This window comes from Pholcus phalangioides, unplaced genomic scaffold, assembly GCF_987345545.1.
Source record: "Pholcus phalangioides strain wild (caught in Gottingen) unplaced genomic scaffold, Ppha-v1.0 ptg000003l_1, whole genome shotgun sequence".
Classification (NCBI taxonomy): domain Eukaryota; kingdom Metazoa; phylum Arthropoda; class Arachnida; order Araneae; family Pholcidae; genus Pholcus; species Pholcus phalangioides.
The window spans coordinates 16,390,396-16,415,152 of record NW_028301596.1 but is presented as its reverse complement, the minus strand read 5'-3'; the positions used below and the strand labels follow the sequence as shown (position 1 = coordinate 16,415,152).

The following is a 24,757-nucleotide window of genomic DNA, read 5'->3' as shown; positions in this document are numbered from 1 at the left end:
TTTACTCCAGTAACTAATTGCCAACTATATATACACACTCACTAAACATTTTGAATATTCATCATTTCCCAGACATTCTACCCGATCAAAAACCAATTTGAATTCCGAATCATTATTCTTATATCCCGACTTTGTTTAGAATATTTAATTTCCCCTTAATTAAAAATTTCGATAATCAATTAAACACCGTGCTAAATAATAAGTTTTAAGCGGATCTCTCGAATTTCTTGCGGACGATGTGTATTAGTGAATAACTTATTACTCCCAGTAGCATTCGATTTCTTTTTTTCTTTTTTCAAGACTGGAAGAGAAATGGTTCAACAAAGCAGAAGAATTAATCACTTTTTCCTTCAATTATCGCTTCCACCGGCCAAAATATTAATGGCACCGCCGATAGAAGGGCACAGAAAAGAGTCCCAGATTTCTAAAATTTTTTTGGGGGAAATAGGGAAAAGAAGCATATACCTATGGCACTTCCATTGCTTCTTTTTTCCCCCTTCGTGTGACAAATTAAAAGATAAGAAGTCGGGAGAAAAAGAAAACCCATGGAAATAAAATATGGAGAAATCGGCATGGGCGCTCGGTGCTCGATACGATAACACCGAATGAAAAGGAAAATGGATTTTTCGTCCGGTTTTATGTTGTTGCGATGGTTTTTTCCCCCTCGACACGCGACGCGAGAATTTTAATAGCAGAAATATTTTCGGTTCTATACCTGTTCAGGTACAGTACAAACAGGAGGAAGTCACGATTTATTTGAATATGTTCAAAGTAATTTCCCCGTACGGTTTTTTTCCAATAAACCTATTGGAAAAAGATTAAATTTTTCACGCATGTTGAGAAATGGATAAATATTAATAAAACTGATGAATATTAATTCATATTTATGGAATCGAGGATCTATAACAAAACTTTCTATTATGATTTTACAGCGTTTTTCATTCTATGATTTATATATTGTGGCAAATGGAATTTTGAATGCGCACAGATTAGTAAATTGAATCGATTAATCTTTTAAAGGAAAATGTTGTTCCCAATTCGAAAAAAAATTAATTAATTTTTACTAATATGAATTTTTTTTTTGAACGTGTGAGATTAAAAACTTACATTCATTCATTCCAGTACTTGTGCCATAAATTTAATTTTTTTGAAAATGAGCTATTTTTGTAGAAAAATGAAATTTAAAGATAAGAAATAAATAAATAAATTGCCGCTGTGGTGATCGAGTGGTTATAGTGACGGACTCGCGATGCGAGGATCCGGGTTCGAACCCCACAGTGGTGGTCGGCTGAAGTTGGTTTTCTGTGGTTCTCAACTTCAAGGCGCAAAATGCGAGCCGATCTCCCCGTTAAAAAGTCTCGCCACAGAGAGCAACAGTCCTACAACGATAAATCATTCAATCATAACATTTCACTCATTCTAGTTTGAAAAACTAGTGGTAGATGGCAGCACTACACATAACAAGCATTACAGAGAAACACAAAAAAAAACTTCACGTCAGGTTTCACTACACGTACAGCACATTCCCGCATGTACCGATTCGTTGGGGGGTTCCGCAGGGAGGGGTGTGTGTATGGTGTAGCACTAGTAGGTAGGGCCTCCAAAAAATGGCTCGGGGATCCAGGATGTTCTTAAGTCAGCCACCTCGTTGGGCAATTTACCTGTTGTGGCGTTGTATTTGTATTAATTTTTTCGTTTTTAATGTTGTTTTTAAGGACGTGGACAAGTCCTTCTTATAACCAGATCGTGGCTCACCACTCTGTCTCAATGAAGGAGATTTTAGCAGGTGATCGAAAAAGACCTGGGCCATGCCAACACTATCTATGGAGGAAGAAGGCCTCTCCGCGTGTGATGTCATTGAAGTAGGCCATTTCACCTGTAGCTATTGGATATAGCAGGCTGTCGTATCAGCACCTCCTACAGATAGAAAGCCTCCGCACGGGTTGCCATAAACGTCATTCAGACTACCTAGAACGTTTACCACATTTTGAAACACAGCCACCTATTTCGTTTCTTCTTATTTTCGCGTAGAATCTTCCTGATCGGCTCACAAATACCGCATGTTGATTGGATGTGGGGCATAGAAATCGCCAATTCTGGGCCCAATAATTTATTTTCCGCACAACGATGATACTGGCACGAGCAGGGAATTTTTTCCCCTGAGCATTCTGAGGGGAAAATGGACAACTTACTACTTCACCAAACACCAACTCTGGCCATATCGCTGTATTGCAATTTACTGCCATTAGTGAGATGGGTTGGAAGTGAAGGCGCTGTCTATCGGTGGTCGCCTCGAGTCCGTTAGGGAAAATATCTTATCTATATCCTCCTTTGGGTTCGAACCCGGGACCTTGAAAACAACCTTCACGATGGTAGACGAGCATCTTACCACCATGCCACTCGGGCACTGGACTACTTACTAACGTCACAAGGAGCGTGCGGAGGCCTATCTCTAGGTCGTATGCGATGTCTTTAAATTTGTTTTCAGTGATGTCACGAGCTCCTCGCGAATGCCTTCTGCTATAGATGGTGTTGGTCATGCTGGAAGCTGTGCACATATGTGTTGTGAAACTAACGTGAAGTCTGTTTCTGTGTAATACCTATTATGTGTATGGTGCTGGCATCTGCCGTCAATTTTTCTAACTATAAATGAAGTGTGTTTATTGTATCGTTGTTGGCCTTTTGCTATCTGTGGAGAGAGTTTTCAAAGAGAAAATGTTGGCTCGCATTCTCGCCTCGAAGTACCGAACCGCAGAAAACCAACTAACTTCAGCCGACCAGCACTGCAGCAACAGTGGGGTTCGAACCCAGGTCCTCGCGATGTGAGTCCGTCAGTATGATCAGTCACTCGACCACCATAGCATAGTCCAAAGCAAACATACAGGACAGTTTTTTTTTTCATGAACTTTATGTTTGATATCTCTAAACTAAGGGATCAGTAATAAAAATAACAGGAAAGAATTTAGAATATATCAATTCGATTCTTGATTCGACCGGAAAAAGTCCATTTTAAACGAATTAAATTTAATTTCTATTCAAACATGTTAATTTTAATCACGAATTGTTTAATTGTTTCAGAATTCACATTATGGCATAAAGAATCTTGAAATACATATTTTTGGGCATGCACATTTTTATAATTTATTCGTAAATCGTTTAAAAATTGATCAAATTTGAAGGAATTCGTATATTCGAATGCGGTTATAGCGAAAAATATATTCAGAACGAAAGGGGAATTTCGTTTGCAGGAAAAAATTTAGTTTAAATTTTTGTCGATAGATGACGCTGCCCACCGGTCTATAAGGAGTAATTTCATCTGAACCTTTCTCCAATATCTTCTATGTCGTTCCGAAAGCATCAGACGGCGATTCGTAGCTGTAGTAAAGCAACTTCGCCAATAGGGCTTTATCCACAAATGTCAACGTCACGATGAAAACCTTATGTAAGAAGCCGTAAAAATCGAAACGCGCCAACAAAATGAAAATTTAGTTCTAATTTCTGTTGGTAGAGAGCGTTGAACGAAAGCATATTACTGGAGATATGAAAATTACAAGTTATATAAAATGCAGGGTGTGTGATTAACCGCTAAATCCTCCTTTGCTAAGAAAAATTTTTTCGCAAATCACATTCAAATATACCGATTTCTTTAATTCTTAAGAATTTTTAAACTATTTAGGAATTTATGGGACACCCAGTATACATTCTGGTGGATGGAATTTCGAAACTAATTCAATTAATTTCAAGGGAATTAGATTTAATTTCGATTTTCAGTGCCTTAATTTGATTCACGATCTGAAGTCATTATTGGACTGCTTCATAATTTCATGGAAATTCGTTGCATTATGCCACAAAATAATCCTCAAATTGCACATAGGTATGCGTATTCTTATAACTTACATTTTATAAGAGAAATTAATTTATGAGTCTCATTAAGAAAAAGTATTGAAAAAAGAGAGAGATATTCAATTATTAAAAAAAAAACTTTATGAACAAAATATGAGAAAAAAAAATTAATACCAAAAAAAGTGAATTTATTTAAATTTATAAAATTGGGCAAAATCTGAAATGAGATAGAAAACTTTCAAAGAAACTGCTTTATTACTTTAAACATTATAAATTTAGATATCGGAGAAAATACATCAAAATGAATTGGAAATTGCAAGGAAATATTCAGAGAAAGTATAAATCTAATTTTATATATATATATATATATATATATATATATATATATATAGAGAGAGAGAGAGAGAGAGAGAGAGAGATATTGTAAAACTTCCACTTGTGAAATAATTTTCTGAATTTTCAATGCAACTGCATGACATTGAAATAATTTTATTTATTTATCTATCACACAACCGAGTAATCCAGATTGTACTCACACTGGTAAGATTCAAAACTAAAAACATAAATCAAATAGAAAAACACTTCATATAAGGTGTAAAGTTAAAATCGTCCAAGGAAGAAACGGATCCAGCATAAGAGGCAGAAACGAGATCACGAGGCAGGTTGTTGTTCCACAGACTAACTGAACGGCATCTAAAGGCATAAAAGTAGCGGTCACCTCTGGCCACTGGAATTTTCAATTGACGACTTTGTCTGCGAAGGTTAGGTTGTCTGCCCAAGATTTCGAAAAAAGAGTTATTGGAAAGCAAATATACCATATTGTGTACCAGTCTATAGCATATAAACTGGTATCGCGGTGGTGCGATCGGTAGAGGCATGGTGTAAGTTTATAGCATATTATTAGGTCAGCTCGAGACTTCCTTCACTCCAAGGAGTAGAGGCCAAGTATCTCGAGTCTCTCTAGGTATGATCTCGCACCAATACCTGGACGTCGTTTAGTAAATGCCCTTTGGGGATTCTTGATGAGTAATATGCCTTTAATTTTGTATGGACACCACACCTGCGAGCAATATTCAAGAATCGGTTGGGCATATGTGCAAAAAAGCGAAAGTCAGGGCATGCGTATCGCACTTACTGTCGCCGTATGAATCATACATTCGACTCTATTGGCTCTGCAGGCCATATTACGATAATTATCAGTGAAGTCGAGAGAACTGGATATCGAAATACCCAGATCGGAGCACATGGTCAAGATTGCAAAACTTCAGGATTTTGTGTGTGTGTATTATATATACACATTTTTTTTCAATTAAAAACTTGACTCCAAAAAATTGCAATGGCGATAACAGCTTCGTCTATTTTCTATCAATAAATCTTCCTGAATTGGAAAAAAAACCAAATATTTTTAATCACTGTTGTTAATGAAATTTAAATATGAAGTTTTATTCGCGCATGAGGCCGTAAAAGGTGATTTTAATATTTAAATATTTTCTCTTTTCGTCTTGAATTCATATTCACCGAATGTTTATAATATTAATGGAATAAAATCAAGGTCTTTAAAATTGCATTACCCGACTACGTTCGAGACCTTTTTTCTATTAAATGGTGCTGAAGTGAACTTAAATACTATTCTGTGATAGAAAGTTGTCCCGAAATGATGAAAGCAGTGATAAATTTTGGACTACCTACGTCGTTTTCTTCGAGAAAGTCACTTTTATGTCAAATTTTAAGCAAAATTCATGTGATATTCCAAACACGATTGCAAAGATTCTATGAACGGAATGTTTTGTTATTTTCACAGTACATTCAGCTGGTAAAGGTGCACGGTGTGAACCGAAATTTAAAGGAGACTGTATGATATGCTCATAAGTGTTACCCTCAAATCTGTTAATGTACGAGTGAGTTTTTTGAAATTTCATTCCACATATCGTGTATAAAACACTGTAATTAGGCCGGGATTACACTATAGAAGTATGATAAAATACCTTTTACAAAACTTGAAAAAAAACAACCAATAAGTGCATCGGTTACATTCGCTCCAATGTAACCAATGCGCTTATTGGCTGCATTTTCCAAATTTTGTAAAATAACTTTTCTAAAACTTTTATAGTGTAATGCCGGCCTTAGACATATATGATATATGATAGTTCTTAGATTATGGTTCATAACCTTGACAATATATAGCAGAATATTACATTGAAAGTTCACAATGATACAATGAATATATTTTTATAAATAATGTTTCATTCTTCGTTAAACGTGTTAAAAGTTTTTATTCACTGATTACTTGTATGTAAAAACCCAACACTAAAGTGGACGTAACTTCAATTCTAAGCGTCATATAAAAAGAACAAGGTCTTTTTTGGAATCACAAAGAATAGAGCTTTCATAAAAAATGAAAAACTATACTTTCTTCCGAAATGACGTTCTCAACGTATTCGGATACCCCAAGAGTGAAAATTAATGAGTATATTTTATAGGAGAAAGTAATTTCGACATTATACAGTCCAGAGCATTCTAGAAACGGAAATCGCAGATGTAATTGACACGAACGTCTCTGTACTTCATATGAGATGAAAGAAAATGGATAAAGACGGGATATAATAGAAGTAGCATGATATTGCTTTTCCATTGAATCGTATTCATCACGGCCTATTCTTTTCAGCAGTGGTCAGTGCCCTTTCGAAAGTGGCAATATAGCATTGAAGAAATACCTGAAAGACTTGGATTCACGTCCTCTGCTGTGGAGCTAGGTTCAAGTATTAGTTAACCCATTTTCGACTGACGTTGGCTGCATTTGTGCAAAGATTTGTTTAAAAAAATCCTATTTATTTTCGTACAAATTTTTGTATGAAATAAATATTTTTGAAAATTAAAAAGGCCTAATATGTGCAGTGGCTCTCAAACTTTTGTCTCCCACGGTTCCCATTCCTAATTCATGGCTCTTCCGCGGCTACTCAGACTAGTTTAGTAGATGTTTTTACTCACGAAAGAACCACTTCAAAGAGCATGAATTGCAAACAAATGAATATCTCAAGCTCGCCGTGCCACCCCTGATCTGTTAGTGACGCCCACTTTGAGAAGCATTGGTCTAATGCAGAGGTGCGCAAACTTTTCGGTCCACGGGCCGGATATGCGGTATTTCAGTGGCTGGCGGGTCAGAAAATTGTATGTTTAGGTGACCATATGATCCATATTTTACGGGGAATTTCCTTAATTTTGGACGGTCTAACTTTTTAATAAAATTTCCCGTTCTCTCTTATTTTCAATGAGGATTAATATATTTTGATTTTAAAAGTTCAATTATAAGATTTTCTCATGGCTTAGTATGAAAAAAAATAAACTATGGCCGGCTGGATTGGTGGTGCGGGTCGGAGACCCCTGGTCTAATGAGTGTCATAGTATTTTTTGTTCAATTTGCTTAAAAATAAATTTTTTATGAATTTGCAAAAAATGAAGTTTTGGAAATTTTATCCTGATTCGATCCGGAATTTTTTTTTCCCATGACTACGAAAAGAAATAACTTTTTTTCACAAATAGAAGGAAAAAATAGTTTTTCTTAAATATTTTTTCACGTGATACATGAGATTTCCCAAAATCATCATTAACAACTATTTTAATTAAATTAATTAATTTATATTCATTAAAAAGTTAATTGACTATAAATTTGCATTAATTACAAAGAAAAAACATGCTGAATTAACAACCATTTTTTTTTTAACTTCTCAAATAGGTCATTAGTATCCAGTTATCACACTTGGAAGAGCGGTCAAAAATGGATTAAGCCCAAGCCTACATATTTACACTCAATACTCTGTACGCAGTATTTACAGTGACGTTTCTACGGATGGACCAACGGTGTCCAGAGAAATCATCCCCTTGGAGAGTTTCTATAATTCAATTCGACTGGTCAAGACTCGCATTGCGAGCAGCCGGGTTCAAACCCCGCCGTCACCACAGTGGTGGTAGTCTGAAGTTGGTTTTCTTGTAATATTTTTTTTGTCCATGTCTACTTTCGACCGTATATTATTCTTGATTCTTGTTATGTCTCCCCCCTCCACGAACTTTTAAAGGGCCTCCTACCATCACCCAGAACCAAAAACCTCTTCCTACACACTAACTGAATTATTTTCTAGATTAAATTTGCTGTGAACGAGAATTTCCTAGATACGATAAATTTCTGGGTGCTCCCTGGGCTAGAGATAACTCTTGTGGGGGGCGGGGGGAGGGGGTGGGAGTTTTATGTAGGGCTACCTCAACATCATGAGTCTGGATTCTGCTGGATTTTTGAGAAAATGAAAGCCATACCTTTTCCCACCACATTTCACTTGAAAAAGCTTGATGTTGTCTTTTTATGTGTATTTTTTTTTTACCTCTTTTTCTGTGGCTCCCCCCCCCCACTTAATATTCGCCCTTGGGCTCCTTGAATATCCTAGTACCACAAGGGGACCCACATGGCCCCAGGTTGAGAAGCACTGATCTAGATTACCGTACAAGTGAGCCAAAAGTCCGAACCGGATAAAATGAACTTTGGTTTAACGAATTTTTCCGAACACCCCCAGAAATAACTCCTATGACTTCCGAACCGGATATAATAAACTCTGATTTAACGAATTTTTCCGAACACCCTCAGAAATAACTCCTATGAGTTCTGACTCCGAATTCTGAAATCGGATCTCGTTATAACGAATTCCTATTTAACAAACGTTACGATCGCACCCTGATATAATAAACGCCTATTTAATAAATTTTATTATCATACCCCCGATTTAACGAACGATTAGAATTTAACAATTTTTTTGATTTAACGAATTTTTACAAGTTTGTGCTTATGAAATCAGACCCCAATATAACAAACTTCCAACTAAATAATTCTAAAATCGCACCCCGATATATTTAACTCTTATTTGATAAATTCTACAATCAGACCTCTATATATAACGAACTCTAATTTAACAAATTTTACGAATGTACCCCGGTATTATGAACTTCTATTTAACAAACTATGCATAACAACCAATTTATCACATTCACCGTAACATATATACAGAGTTTTAGACGGCCTCCTATTCTTTCAAAATATTTAAGACCTCTTTGAGATTGTGTAAAGAAATAGGGAAATACTATATATTGAAACTGAGTAGTACAAGAATATCACAATTTGACGAAACAAATTTGTTCAAATACAAAAGCAAAGACCACAACAGGCAAATTGCCCAACGAAGTGGCTGGAAACAAAGATTCCCATAAAAAATATGGATGTAAAATATAATATATATATATATTACGCAGCAAATGCAATAATTCCGGTTGATATACATAACAACCGGTTATTATGCATAATCACCGAGTATTTTGGAAAGCTTGAAAATTTCCATAAATTTATCGCTTTCACCGGTGATTATGCATAGTACCCAAACGTCATTGGCAAATTCAATAAACTTTTCTAAATTAATCAAATTTACCGGTGATTATGCATATTAACCAAGCGTCGTTCGTAAATTTAATAAGTACTAAAAATGTTATCACTTTTATCGGTGATAATGCGTTATGCACAAGCGTCGCGTCGTTGGTAAACATGATAAATCGTACTATATGATATACTATACATGATAATTCATACATGTATTGTATCATTATATCGGGGTCCGTCTATGGGCTATTCATCACACATACCAAACTCCTTTGGATTTTTTTTTTTCATATTTATCAAATTAAATTACTAAATTTAATTACAAGAGGGTATTATGCGAATCCTTCGGTAAAAGTGATAAATTCATCAAACTTACTAAGACGATTGTTAAGTATGCATAATAACCGGTAATTATCACATTCCCGTAGTATATTCCATCACCTTTAGAGAAAAAAATGGCCATTCATGGTGAAATACGATCATTAATTCTAAAATATAACCCAGCACTGACATAATTTTATTGTGATCCCAAAACCTCAGACCACACTTGATTCTGAGGCGAGTTCAATAGGTGCAGAGGAACGTGTAACAAATTTTTCTTCGGTCAGGTGGTATTTATAAATACATTTGCCAGAGTGAATTCCTATATGTTATCAAATGCAAGAAATATGTGTTATTCCCCTTAACTAAGTGAAATTTCATTTTCCGTTTGAGATATTTCTTTGATGATGATGCGTTTTATATGTGGGGGGAAAATAATAATATTTTAATAAAATCTGAAAAGTCAACAGATAAAATTCAGATAGGCAAATATTATTTCAGTCTCAGCCAATATTTGCCTCAAATAGTAATTTAGGAAAGATATTAGTTCAGTTGATGGTATCACGAAATTACTATGGTTTTATTGATAAATTATGCTGGTGACTGACGAATGGCTGCTAAACAAGAACGAGGCCAACTATGTACAGGGTGTCCCATAAATTCGTAAGTAGTTTAAAAATTCATAAAAATTGAAGGAATTCGTATATTTGAATTCGGTTTGCAATAAAGTTAAAAGGCGATTTTTATTTTTATTTTGCAGACAAAAAAATTAATTCGAATTTTTGGCGATGGAGAAGAAAACGCTGCACTAAAGCCACTCACAGAATTCTGAACGTTAACCTTTCTTCAATCCATTCTGCGTCCGAAACGTTTGTAAAGCTTCAGCGGCCGATTTGTAGGTGAGGTAGAACAACTTCACCAATGGTGTTTCATCCACCAATGTCAATATCGCAATGAAAACCTTTTGTATGTAAGCGCCAGTAGCAAGAAAATTCAGAAATCGTACAACCTGCATGGTATAGAATTCTGCTTTGAATATTTCCAGTGATACGTTTTTGTGCCACACCCTCTGTCTTCAAAAATTTGAACTAATTTTTCTGTACCAAAAAGAAAAATATATATATGTGTATATATATATATTTCGTGGGAATGAATTTTTCGCAAACCGCATTCAGATATATACCGATTCCTTCAATTTTTTTATGGGACATCCTGTACATTATAAAAAGCATCGAAGGAGTGTGATGTTCTTTGGCTCATATTCTTCAACCCTTCAATGGAGTTGAATAAATTACGTCTAGAAAAAATTAATTTTTAAAAATTGCCCTACCCCTTCATAGCAGGGGAAACGAATCGATTATTACATAATTTCAAATGGAATGACTTATGTTTATTGCCATGAAAATATCAATCCATATTTCGCTCAAGCCGGGAGTACAAAATAAAAGTTTTATAAAATATATTTTGCAAAACTTTAAAAATAACCGATAAGCCTATTGGTTAATACGCTTATTTGTTGCATTGTCAAGTTTTATAAAAAAAAACTTTTATCAAGCTTTTATAGTGTAATCCCGGCCCTAAACATGCATGCAGTTTTGCAGCAAAAAAACTGATAATTTCAGTTTTGAATTAAGTTTGGCGGGATTTGAGGAGAGTTTTGATAGAGTTTTCGGAATTCTTCGGAAGCATCAGCTCCTCTCCTCACAAGTGCCATTTGGGAGGAGTTTCTAAGAAAACAAGGAACACGCTATGATCGAAAATAGTTTCGAAATCATTGATTAACCTAAAATTATTGATTTTCCAAAAGAAACAACACAAAAACTAAAAGAGAAAGAAAATTCCAAGACCTGATAAATACACGTTCAGCATATTAAATTGTTTCAAGCGGGCAGTTTTAATTTCTTAATCTATTTCTATATTTGTGTTCAGCTATTCATTTAGCGCAGTGTTTCTCCATCTTTACGAAAACAAGGACCAGTAAAATATCTGAAACAATATGACGGACTACTTTTACCTGTGCTTTTCGTTCTTCCTATTTTTGTCATGACAAATTGTAATATTTGGATTGGTAATATTTTTTTCGTGAAATATTGTTCATTTTGTTAACTGTGATTTATAGCAGTTTTTTATTCCCACGCCCTCTTCAGTAATTTTCGCAGTAATTAGCAAATTTCATTTAAAGTAATGAATTGAATTTTTCGGCAAAATTTAGCGATATCAGGATCACAATTTCCTGCATTCTCTTCGATGATGTGTATGATACTTAAGTATCAGGGTATAATTTTATTCGGATCCATATAATTGTTATTAATATCAATTCCAACGGGAGAATTATTGTATCAAGTCTGCCTGCAGACCACCTATTATGCCATCGTCACGGATCACCTCTTTAAGACCAGACATGACCCAGGCTCTGTCCCTTAAGGGACGGATCACCTCTGGTCCGCGGACCATAAATTGAGAAATGCTGATCTAGCAAATAGGTGCGGGAGAAAGGAATGAAAGATATTTTTGAAGCATCTCTCTCTCTCAATTAATATTATAGTTAAGAAAAACATTCAATGAAAATTCCATTTGTCAGTTGTTTAATCGATAATTTTTGATTATCCAGTTAAGAATTTTAATCGATTCCCAGCCCTAGTAAATAATAAACATGTAATATACGAATACTTACATGATTCTGATTATAGAAGAGATGTAATTTATGGATTATTACGAAATTGTCGAAGTAAATTACGTTCATAGAAGTTGAAGATTGCGAAACAAAAATGAACTTAGATGAATTTCATTGGATAGTCAAAACTGAAATGTAATTATTTAAAAAAATTTCACTGTCATAAGAAAAATTGCTCGATTCAGCAAAAACTGAAATTATCATGAAATTTTGAGATTTTTGTTTAAAAAATGCTTTTATTGGTATAGAAATAAATCAATTTATTTTCCAAAACCGTCAAAAAGTGATCTATTTATTCTTGTACATATGAAAGTATTTTTTTTTTAATGTATAAAGGTAATTTTAGTTGTTCAGTCAAAACACAGGCATTTTGGGGCTAAGATAGTCGTTAAATTACCCCAAGTTTTACCCCCACCATATAAATCAAATGGCTATTGTAATAAAGAAAATTAACAAAACATGAAATGGACTTACTTAATCCGTCGAATTTCCGTATGATGCTGTCGATGAAAGTGTTTTGCGGTGCAACATGTCCTCTCTTCACAGGCATTATAATCCAAACGTCAGGGAAAATTTATCACAAGCAAGAGATCGTGTAAATCGTCGGGGGCAATAAAAGAAAAATATTTGCATATATGTACATACAACCGTCGGAAATGAATATCCAAAACACAAACTATGATTTACACGGAATAATAATCAAAGATCTTGAGACCACACTAAGCACCAAATAGGGTTCGACTTCGTCCGAGACCAAATATAAGAACAGTTCTACAATCACTTCAACCTGATCACAGTCAAAACAAATAAAAAAAATTACGTAAATTCTTCTATACACCGAAACAGCAACAAATCGATTGGAAAGTGGTCAATAAACTGACTAGAATGGATTACGGACCAATATCGGAGCTGCCGATATAGTCATGTAAGACACTTGTTACCCATGGGAGACGTAGCAGCATTCCGTCTAAGCGCGTCTCCTCCACTATAATGAGCACTATATAAATTATACATTGGACATCCCATCGAATATCGAACAGAAATGTCTATCGATACCACTTCCAGTTCTAGAATCCTACAAGTCTCGTCTATTGAATATCCAGTATAGTTGTCATACATTATTGCAGGTTACGACTATATGACTAAATCCTTTCTACAGGCCTAAAGCGTCTTAAAAAAAAACAACATGAAGGGCAACATAAAATCGAAAGAAAACAAAACAGCACTACACACTACACTACACTGTCCAGTGGCGAGTCCAGCAGTAGACGCTACATCAAGACGCTATCGGCACAGCGGCGTGGATGAAGCACAACTGCCATCCGCTACTGCAGGAACTCCCGGCGTCACTTGACATCAAAATCTCCTTCATTGCAGAGTTAATTACAGAGTCTTTTGATTTTCAGTTGTTGTTGTTGTTGTTGCTGTGTTTACCGGAACAAATTGAGATTAATCCGAAATTCTCTCATCGGCGATGGCTCATCTAGATGACGTATTGTTGTTGTAATGAACGCGAGATGTTGTTGTTGTCGTCGGCGGTGGTGGTGATGATAGGTTCAGACTCTGGTATCTTCCTTGACGTCTCTTTTGAAATTGGTTTTGATCAACGTGAGAAGGATATACGTTTTGACTTCACTCTTTTTTTTTTTTTCCTTGGTCAAACCAACAACCAGCGTGTGTTAGAGTTCCCGTCGAGGTGTGTGTAGTCCTCTCTCGTCGTAGCCAGGACTCCAAGTGATCAACTCGAAGGAAGAGCAGCAGGAAGCTTTTCTGTTCGTAGTTTCAGAGGGTGTTGGTGGCGTTCCGATCGATTTAGTTACTGGAGGAGCCTCTCGCACATTTTCCATGTCGAGGGATTTTAGGTATTTACAGTAGTTCGGGGAAAGGAGGGAAAGATCATTGGGGATACGTGTCTCGGAATATTCATCCCAGCCATCGATATCGGTCACTTTTGTTTCTTAGATTTTTTTAAATAGTTTCATATTGGTCATTTTTTCCTTTTTATTTCCTTGTTGTCTGTTATGATTCAGTGGAATGTGTCAAAAGATCATAATAAAGAGACCGTCCGTCCGGCTGTCTCCGGTGCTCTGTCAAGTGCAATGCCCTTTATAGCGTTCACAAAGTCGGTACCTTTTCTAGTTGATGGGATTTCCATCTGCGAGGGGCGAAAAGGATGCTCGAGAGCAGGAGAGAAATCCTCTTTTTTTTTTTTTCCTTTGAAATGTGTCGACAAGAGGAGAATAAACGTTTTGTTTTGTCACGACATCTATTGGTGAGAATTGCAAACATAAATTTGCAAACTATTTTTTCCCCCATCAAACGTTTATTTTAATTTTAAAATACAAGGTTATATAGCGGGGCGACTCTTACCAGACGCGGGACCCGGTGCAAAAATAATAGCGGGCACGGGGGCGTCTTAACAATTTGGGGGGGGGGCTAGCTCCGATTTTATACATCTCATAGTAGAGGGGAATCGGCATGGAAAAATGCATACAGTATTTAAAAATATACAGGGGAATACTAAAACATATCCATAACATATATATATTCGAATCCCGTTTTAACGAATACTGTTATAGTGAAAATCTCGTTTAAACGAACACTTTTCTAATCCCCAGAAAAATTTGCATACGAAAAATGCAAAAACCTGGAATTTCTTTATAACGAAACTTTTCGTTATAACGAAGTGATTTCTCTGTTCTTTTGGAGTTTGTTATAACGGGATTCGACTATATATATACATATATATATGGCCACAATTGAATGTAAATCAACAAAAAAAAATTAATGAAATTTTGGAAACGAAGAAAATTTTAAATTGATGAAAGAAATAATTTCGAATCCTATTGAAATTAAGACCTAATGAAAGAAATTATCTTAGAGCTAATGAGAAAAATCACAATTCATGAATTGAAAATGCGAAAAATAATTGGCAGAGTTAATTCCAGCACATTCATGACAGATCTGAATCGTGACGTTTGAATCGTGATATCCCATTCAAGCGGAGAAAAGTCGTTGAAATTACCATATTAAGCGGGTAACTTTAACGTTATCGCTATTGGAAAAATTTTGATGCCGGATGATTTTATCAGTTCAAGCGCGGTTTCAGCGTTTATCCGTCACCCGATTAAGCAGGGCCGACTGTATGTGAGGTTTTTAATTTCATTTCAAACCGAACACGGTCCATGCTCTATCTCCGTCGGACAATTTTAAGATATCCCTAAAGGGGCTGGACCGTGGCAGACTTTATTATACGAGAATAATGATAATATAATAACACATAAAATAGGAAATGAAATAAAACAACGCACAGGTACAGCGATTATAATATACAAGTAGAACATGGGGCGATGACACCATAAAAACCAGATAACACCACGATAACACAGAAAACATGTAAAGTATAAACGCAGAAAAAAAAAAGTCAAACAATATATATGCAAGTGGGTGAGGGGCTCACTGCATAATGTGCACGCCGGATCACGAGTGGAAGTAAATCTTGGGTTGCCTGACACTTGTAGATCTTCTGACCACTTGTCTGTATATGAGGTTGATATCGGAATCTTCAGATTGGAGTCCTGTCAGCAGAACCAACATATTCTAGAACAGAGATCCTGGGAAAGGATTTTTAATGGGGCCCGTTTTCAGTTCATTGAAAGATATATTTTCGAAATTCGTCTCAGAACCTGGAACAAATAGAGTGCTGTCTCTTCTTGTGAGGACAATTCATCCACAACTTTAATCAAGGCCGCAACTAGGGAGGAGCAGGAGGGGGGGGGGTCTGGTGCCCTCGGGAGCTGGAAAGTGGGAACGCCGAATTTACTCATTAAATGCTCCTTTTATATCCCACGGGGAGGTGCCAAAATGAGTGCTTGCCCTGGCTAGTAACGAACGATATTTTACCTCTTTGGTCCCTTGCTCTTGTGGGCACGGTCGTCTAGCCACCTTGGTCTCACTGGAGAGACAGTTGTGTAAATCGTTAAAAGTCTAATTTATAAAAAGTAAAAACGTAAAATAAAGTTATATTTTAAAAATTTAATTCATATTAATGAAAAAGTAAAGTCTAATTCACATCAATTATTATGCAGGCACATGCCTATATCATTTATTCATCGCGACACCCTTCGAAATGTTTAGTGGCACTCCTGGAACGAGCGATATACAGTCACGGCCGTCTGAGTAGTCCCATGGGCTGCCAGGAAGCTGTGTTCTGGGAAAGGGAGGCCCTACCTCGCTGTGGAAATGTTCTTATCTACAATCAAACTAAGCACAGCCCAGGCTCTGTCACCGATTACCAATTTCAGCCACCCTGTCTACCAATTTCCATACTTACTCTGGAAAATCATAACATAAAATTTCATTATCACATAACCCCTCTCTCCCTCCCCAGGGACGTGCCTATAATAGACGAATTTGAAAACTGATCACATGTGATTCTTATGTAGAAATATTGAACGGAAAGAACATTTCAAATCTGTGGAGTCGAGAAGGAAATGGCTGAGTTTCGTGCATATTAGCATCTTGCACGAGCAATAATTTCGCCTCTTCATGTAGGTTGCCCAATACATTTTTGCGTGCCAAAGTCGATCCGGTTCAGTAAAATGAAGGCGAGGATAGAGAGGGATGGTATTCACCAAAAACCCATTTCGTCTTCATGTCATTGCCCAATTTCCTTCCATTACAAGACTCAATATATTGGCTCTGTCTATAGATATACCGTAGATGCATGAATACCCCCAGATTATTGCCTTCAATTTTCGTGAGCTCATGTAGAATCATATAGAGATAGAAGGAAGTCTTCTTGTGTGGAAAAATGTTCTGGAAAAGTACCAATATCCTATTTTCCCCTGATGCTAATGTCTTTATCCAAATACGAGAAATCATCAGTGCCATCTTTACGAGATCCGGTGCGTAAATGAACTAGAACTAAAAATTTACCATGTGTCACCTGGGACAAACATCCATCTTATGCCCCCCCCCCCCTCCAGGGCTGTAACTAGGATTTTTGTCACTCCCAGCAATTTAAAATTCGGTTATTTTATATAATGGTGTTCTTGGTTTCCTATTAAAATTTGCCGCTCCTTAAAGTTTTCCACCCGTTGCCCCCCCCCCCCCAGTTTCACCCCCTCCCCCATCATTTTGAACAAAAAGGTTGAATTTGGCTCCACAGACACCATACAAGCCCTCTTTTTTTCCTTTTACATTTTTAGCCATTTTTGACCCCCCCCCCCCCCCGCCCTTGTCAGCAAAATTTCGTCATCAGCTCTACCCCTCTGAATCCCAAATCATATTTTCATAAAGGGTGGTTGATGACGTAAGCATTATCCAAACCCCCCCCGTCATCAAAAGTCAGCAAATCGGAAACCCCCCCCCCCCATCGATGGTGACGTAATACTTGAACAGCCCCATAGATGAAAGGACGAAAATATTCGCATACAGATCAAAAATAATAATTCCATAGGCACTGGAACCTAGGACCTGAGGCCGTTTAAGCTCTCCCCCAATAAACTTTTTAAGATGGCTGAGCCCCACCCCCAGTAATTTCTGATAAATAATACTCCCTCTTCTGCGAACGCGCTTCAGTCCCGTATATACGAACGACAACCAATTTTCAGTCTCCCCTAACGTTTTCTTCATGTCTGCGCCTCTGAACAATTGTTGAGTATATTAATTGAAAGAGAGTAATTTCGGCCATGGCCCCCACAAGGGGTGGGCTGGCAAGGCTCTGGCCCTGGGGCCAGGGATGATTTTCATTATTTTTTGTTTTTCACGCCATAAATCCACCATAAAGGGGCACGTGAAAGTCTGGTCAGGGGGCCCGCAAAAGATCCTAGCCTAAGGCCCTACTCCAGGATGTGGGGGCCATGATTTCGGCATTGGTGAAATTCGTCGGAATTGATGAAGCGAAGCAGTCCAAAAAACATTGAACAGTAATTTAACTCTTCAAAATTTTAAGGGGTATTTTCGTAAAAATACAGGTATATTTTTCTACGAAAACACAGGAATGACTCTGTAAAAAGTAGCACCTAAAATTCGAAGGATTATTTTCACTCGTCAACGAAATTTGGATGATTAAAATGGAATTTCGATGCGGGAATCACGCAACCAGATGCGAATCGGTGAACATCGGCAAGGCCGTCTTAAGAGCATCATGAGGCCCCGGGCCAAGTGTCCTTTCTGAGGCCCTATCAGGCAAATTCTCGGAAATTTCAACCAGATCTCATTTTTGTGAGGCCCCTTTTCTCTTGAGGCTCCCGGGCCGTGCCCGGGTGGGCCCATGCGTTAAGACGGCACTGAACATCGGATGGAAGCATAGCGATTTCAGAGGAATGATCTCATAATTGCTGAAAATTCATGAATAATGAAAATTCATAATTGATAGAAATAAATAATTTCAGAGTTATTGCCAATACATAACCACTAAAAAATTCAAAGTTATTGAGAATTCCGAATTAACTGAAGTACCAAAGGATGTTTAGAGGTGTCGCGAGTTCGATACCCTGTTCGTCCTCGTAATAAAGTTTCCTGACACAGGGGGTACAACAGATACGGCGACACGACCACAGAAAAAGATTACTACCGCAGGGAGCCCCACATCGAGGGGTTATGCGCACCAAATTCTTTATGAGTATAAAAACAGGCTGCCGTTCGGAATCTGCAATAAATTGTAGGTCCCCTTCTAATTATCCCGGTGGGCAGAAAATGACCGTGGTGCGACAAAAATGATCAATGATTTGGGAATTCATGCAAACATAGGAATAGGGTCTTGATTATAGCAGATTTGATAGAGTTTAGTTACAGCAGATTTCGAACGGACGTAGTTGAATGGTAACCAGACGCACGCACTGTTCTTTTACGAAATAACGTGAAAGCCAGTATTGTTCGAAAACAGGTCTTCCCTTTGAAAAAATCTCACCCCAGATTTGTAATTTTGTAATTATGATCATTTTGTAACATGACCACAGAAAAAGATTGCTACCGCAGGGTAGCCCTACACCGAGAGGTTAACGCACCAACCTCTCGGTGAGAATAAAAATGGCTGCCGCGCTCGGCATCGGCAATAAAGTGTAGGTCCCGGTCTAATTAGCCCTCGTGTGCAGAAAATTCCCGTACAAAAATGATATCAAATATAGTTCCAAAGAAAGTTGGCATCGAGAAAAAGACATACCTAGTTACAGAATGTACAAAACCACTGAGAGGAAAAATACTCCGACAGAGTTACGGTGTGCGCACCTCACGCTGAAATCTATAAAACTACAGAATTAATATAAGGAAATAACTCTAGGATTTATGAAAATTATTAAAACTCAATGGAATAAACTTGTTTCATAATTAAATGAAGGAAAATATTACTGAATTGGATTTCATGAAGATTTTTTTTAAAGAACTCGATTTTTTTCAGAATTGATGAAAATTCAAATGAGTTGTTGCAAAAATGAGCAATATTTTAAAATTAATTGAGATTGACATTTTGAAAGGAATAATTTCAGAATTCAGACTTCGATGATCCAAGTACCCGCCCCGTTGTCCAACCAACTAAAAGACGCCAATGCATAGAGGAGTTGACATTAAGAAAAGCGGGGGAGGGAGATAGGAGTCTAAAAGAAGTGCAAGGAAAAAGTCAGAAATTCAGAATAAGGGTAAAGGTATCATAATTTCATCAATTAAAAAATTACCAATTTCATCAATTCTGAGTTTTCACGACACCTTTTCTGCGTACATGTTTGGGCTACGTACAGTGCCGTCTTAACGCGTGGGCCAATCCAGAGGCTGTCCGGGGGGGGCCCCAAGTCAGTTTCGTTCTTAACAGACACGGGACCCAGCGCTAAAATAATATCGGGGCCTGAGCCGTCTTAATAATTAAAGTTCCCTTTAGCTCGATTTTAAATATTCTGTTGCAGAGAGGTGAATCAGGTCCATAACTAGGCAGGTGCATCCGCACAGGGCCCACCTCGAAGGGGGGCCCAGAATTTGTCTAAATGGACCAGAAAGGGCCTGAATTGAAATTCTTGCTCAAGGCACAGGAATGACTAGCTACGACCCTGCGTATATTACAAAATATACAGGAATACTGAAAAATATCCATGCCCCCCCCCCATCCTGCAGCAGGGCCCCCAGGCTATCTTTGGTGGGGCTCCTTGTCAGATGTTTCACGGGCCCCAAAGTAGTGAATTTATTGCATGAAAAATCCAAAAAATAGTAAGAATCGTCCTGAGCCCCTAGGCTGAAGCTCTGTCAGCACCCATCCTTGTGAGAGTCATGAAAATATCTTTAAAAATATATATAAATATATATATAGGAGTAATTAAATATAAATTAACAAAAAAAAAGTATCAATGAGAAGATTTTGAACTGAGGGAAATTTAAAATTGATGAAAGAAATAATTCCAAAACTAACTAAAATTAGGACATAATAAAATAAATTTCATGAGAATTAATGAAAATTCAGAATCCATACATACTGAAAATAAGAAAAATAATCGCAACGGAAATAATTCCAGCAACCATGAAAATTCAGAATAAAGGGAAGAAATAATTTCAGAACTGATGAAAATTCAGAATAAATGTGGGAAGAAATAATTTCAGAACTGATGAAAATTCAGAATAAATGTGGGAAGAAATAATTTCAGAACTGATGAAAATTCAGAATAAATGTGGGAAGAAATAATTTCAGAACTGATGAAAATTCAGAATAAATGTGGGAAGAAATAATTTCAGAACTGATGAAAATTCAGAATAAATGTGGGAAGAAATAATTTCAGAACTGATGAAAATTCAGAATAAATGTGGGAAGAAATAATTTCAGAACTGATGAAAATTCAGAATAAATGATAGAAATAATTCCAGAATCGACGAAAATGCAGAAATTATGTACCATAACTGGTGCGACCGACCACGACTGTCACACACCCCCTAAGGTTGGCTCTGCCTCAAGTGTAGTGGGGGCCCATGGTCTCCACATCCTAGAACAGGGCCCTAAGCTCAGATATCTGGCGGGCCCCAAAGCCAGACTTTTCACGGACCCTTCTATAACTAATTTATAGCATGAAAAACCGAAAAAATTATGATTATCGTCCCGTGCCCCAAGGGCTAGAACCCTGTAAGCCCCACCATTGTGGAGAGGACATGAGGAGACGATGATAAGCAGGTTTAGATGTATGTGATTTTCGAGAGTGATTATGTATAAATGGCCAGATGGGGCCTCATAAAAATCACTTTGCCCAGACGATCATGATATTCTTAAGACGGCCCTGATCCCCACATGGGACGACTGGCAGCTTTCAACCCTCCCCTACTATGTTTTGTTCATATTGCTAACTGCGAGAACACCCTGCAACATATGAAGCATATTATGCGTATCAGACCGCCAGCATCCAAAGGTGAATGGAGGTTCATTCAGGCCAGCAACTGGAGACACTGGAGAAACCGCGAGACACCCAGGCTTTGACGCAAGAAGCAACGTAGGCTCTTCGCACCCCCACCCCCACCCAGATGTGGGGAGGTCCAGGGCATCTCCGGCGAAACCAATATTTATTGATACGTCAAAGATTACATGTAGTGAAAGGAAATTAAAAATTATGTAAAACGAAGAATAAAATTAGAATCAAAAAAGTTTCGTTATAGCGAAAATCTCGTTTAAACGAACACTTTTCTAATCACTCCCATAAGTTCACATAGGAACAATGGAAAAACCTGGAAAACTCCGATCTCTGCAGTTCGTTATAACGGGATTCGACTGTACTACAAAAAGGGTACAGCTGCATGCTTGTAGGGCCGCAACGGGGGGGGGGGGGGGGCAGGTGGTTCTTGTATCCTGGGCACTGAAGCAGAAGGGGCGCTGAATCCCCCCCCCCCCACTTCAACTGCTTCTTCTACATTACAAGGGTGCCAAAATGCCGACTTGTCCCGGATGACAAAGTACCTAGTTGTGGCCCTGGGCGCGTGTATCATCGTCCTGCTATATCCAAATAGCTATAGGTGAGATGGCCTTCTTCAGTGACGTCACGAGCTTTGTGTGAAGGCCTTTTTTTTACAGGGGGTGTTGCCAGACCCACCTGCCCCACCCCCTCCTCCTCCTGGTTGCGGACCTTTCTGAATTCATCAAATTTATCGACGGCATAAATTTTCATCTCAGCGTCATCTATCGGTGATTTTTTGTTCGTAAACACATTTTTTTGTTTCGTAAAAAAAATTCCTCCTCGATTTCCATTCACTCAAATCACAATTCTTTCTTTTTTTTTAATTAGATTTTTAAATGTTTAACAATTTTTTTTTTTTCTGGACGCGCCATCATGAACCAGGGCCGTAGTGTGTATTTTCGGGGCCCAGGGGCAGAGGCCATTTTTTGAAAGGGTTTCTTTTTTGAAAAATAAGCGTAAATTTTTTGAGGGCCACCTATTCTGCTAGGGACTTTGCGGGCAGTGCCCCGGTCATGGGCCCCACATGGGGGGGGGGGGGCTGACAGGGCTCTAGCACTGGGGTCCGGGACGGTTATCATCATTTTTTTACTTTTTCATGCTATAAATTAACTACAGAAGGGGCCCGTTAAAAGTCTGACCGAGGGGACCGCAAAAGATCCCAGCCTAGGGGCCCCGCTACAGGATGTGGGGGGGGGACATGGCCCCGGTTGCCCCAGCCTAGTTGCGGCCCTGCCCTGCACAACATTAACTTTTCTCATCATTTGAAGTTCGTACCACCTATCCTAGATGGCGCCTCGAAAGTTGAAATACTTCCCAACTTATTAACTTTGTCTTCTTTTCTCCAGCCAGCAACAACCATTATTATTATTATTGTGGCGCGTTCAGACGTCGGTCGACAGGTTGGACGACGTTGAAATCCGATCTCTCTCTCTCTCCCTTTTTTGTTTGTTATTTTGTGTGAGTAAAAGCGCGAGTCACAGCAACACAGACATGCGCTGCCCATTATTACTATTGTGCGATGTAACGTAACAACCAGCCTGTTATTATTATCATCATCCTAGTGAATTGACATCTTAAACCAACAGTGGATTAAATTATGTGACTTCGTTAACTTTGTGTGTGTGTGTGTTTGTGCGCGCGTGAAAAATTCGGAAGAAATAATAACGAGAATATGCTTCGGTTCTTCAGCAAGCGTTTCGGACGCTCCACCCGCGGTGTCAAGTCCAGAGCGGCACCAACGAGCGCCAGCAATAATGACTCCTCGAAGGCACCTTTGGGTAAACTCGGGAAAAGTATATTGCCATGTAAAATCATCTTGTTGGATGGATCGGATATGTCCGTCGATGTGCACGTAAGTTGAGAAGGAAAAGAATCATTAGTGAATGTGTGCAATCATTCCTCTCTCTCTCTCTCTACTGTTTATAACCGGTTTTCGACCATTATATATATACACAACACGCTCTCTCTTTCTATAAACTTTCACTTTTTTTTATTTTAGCGTTATTAATGTTAATGAAATTATTATTATAATAGTGATGGATTGTTTTGTAAATTTATTGTGGTTGTGTTGAGATGGGCGTTGATCTTGGGTGCTTGTGTGAATTGTGGGGAGTAGTAGTGGGAAAAAGCGTAATTTCAATGAATTCCACCGAGATGTCGCTGTGGATTCCCATGGGAAATAATGCTGAATAGCAGCCTAGCACCCCCTCGCCCAAAAAAAAGCAATTCATGAGTTGAAATCCCATATATAGAAGCTCGAACCGAGCACATACAGGTTCAAATCACTTCTAAAGCCGATGGAAAAACACAATCTCCCCATTCACAGATATAGTACTGTTTGGAATTACGAGAATGTGCTTTTCTCTCTCACAATGTATTTTACAAACCATTAATGGACACTAATCCTTAGCACACAAAATTTTCACTCTCGTCCATTATCAAGAGGTTTTGGTAATGAATAGTGATTTTAACGGTTATAATAATAATTACTGCTAATATCGATATTCGTTATTGACTTATAATAATTTGTAATGCAACCGAGTTATTGTAGTGTAGTGCCCCAAAGCAGAATGTTTAGCACTGTTCTGCGACGAGCCCTTAGCTGACTGGAAATGTACTGCAGTAAAAATCCCCATACATGTAACAATGTTTTTTTGTACTTTTTCTTAAAATTCTTTCAAATTGTTCTGCGACGTACGTCGCAGATTTTGGCACATTCTGCTTTGGGGTGTAGTGGAAAGGGGTTGACGATGTTGATTCTTTCTTGATGCCAGAACCTAGGGGCTTAGGTCATTTAAGGCCCCCAATAATTTCTGAAAAACAATGCAATACACTTTCCTCCTGCTGCGTATGCACTTGAGTCCCGTATGTACGGGACAACCAGCAACTTTCAGCTCCTCCAATGTTTTCTTCATGTCGGCACCTCTGAATCTTTCAACTTTTTTGGTGTTTTTGAGTTTGTTTTCTGTAAGACAGACATGCACTGCCCATTATTATTATAATGATGCAACTTAAATATTAGAATTTTGTTTGTAAATTTGAAAGAAATAATAGACTTGAATTCACACACACACAAATATGCTTCGG

The 24,757-nt window shown here is 37.8% G+C and overlaps 2 protein-coding genes across 4 annotated transcripts in view; one reads left to right on the top strand and one right to left on the bottom strand.

Moving 5' to 3' along the window:
• The window catches only part of LOC149088174 (voltage-gated inwardly rectifying potassium channel KCNH2-like), a 424,575-nt gene extending 410,193 nt beyond the window's left edge, over positions 1-14,382 (bottom strand). For both annotated transcript variants that reach the window (XM_089245265.1, XM_089245276.1), the window contains exon 1: positions 12,726-14,382. In XM_089245265.1, coding sequence (XP_089101391.1) covers positions 12,726-12,801 — 76 coding nt within the window. In that variant the 5' untranslated portion in view covers positions 12,802-14,382. The remainder of the gene's footprint in view (positions 1-12,725) is intronic.
• An 8,666-nt stretch (positions 14,383-23,048) lies between these two features.
• yrt (erythrocyte membrane protein band 4.1-like yurt) overlaps positions 23,049-24,757 on the top strand; it is a 78,353-nt gene continuing 76,644 nt past the window's right edge. Inside the window, exon 1 of one of the 2 annotated variants that reach the window (XM_089245252.1) lies at positions 23,049-23,522. In XM_089245252.1, the coding sequence (XP_089101378.1) occupies positions 23,343-23,522 (180 nt within the window). In that variant the 5' untranslated portion in view covers positions 23,049-23,342. The remainder of the gene's footprint in view (positions 23,523-24,757) is intronic. The other variant, XM_089245244.1, reaches the window with a different exon arrangement.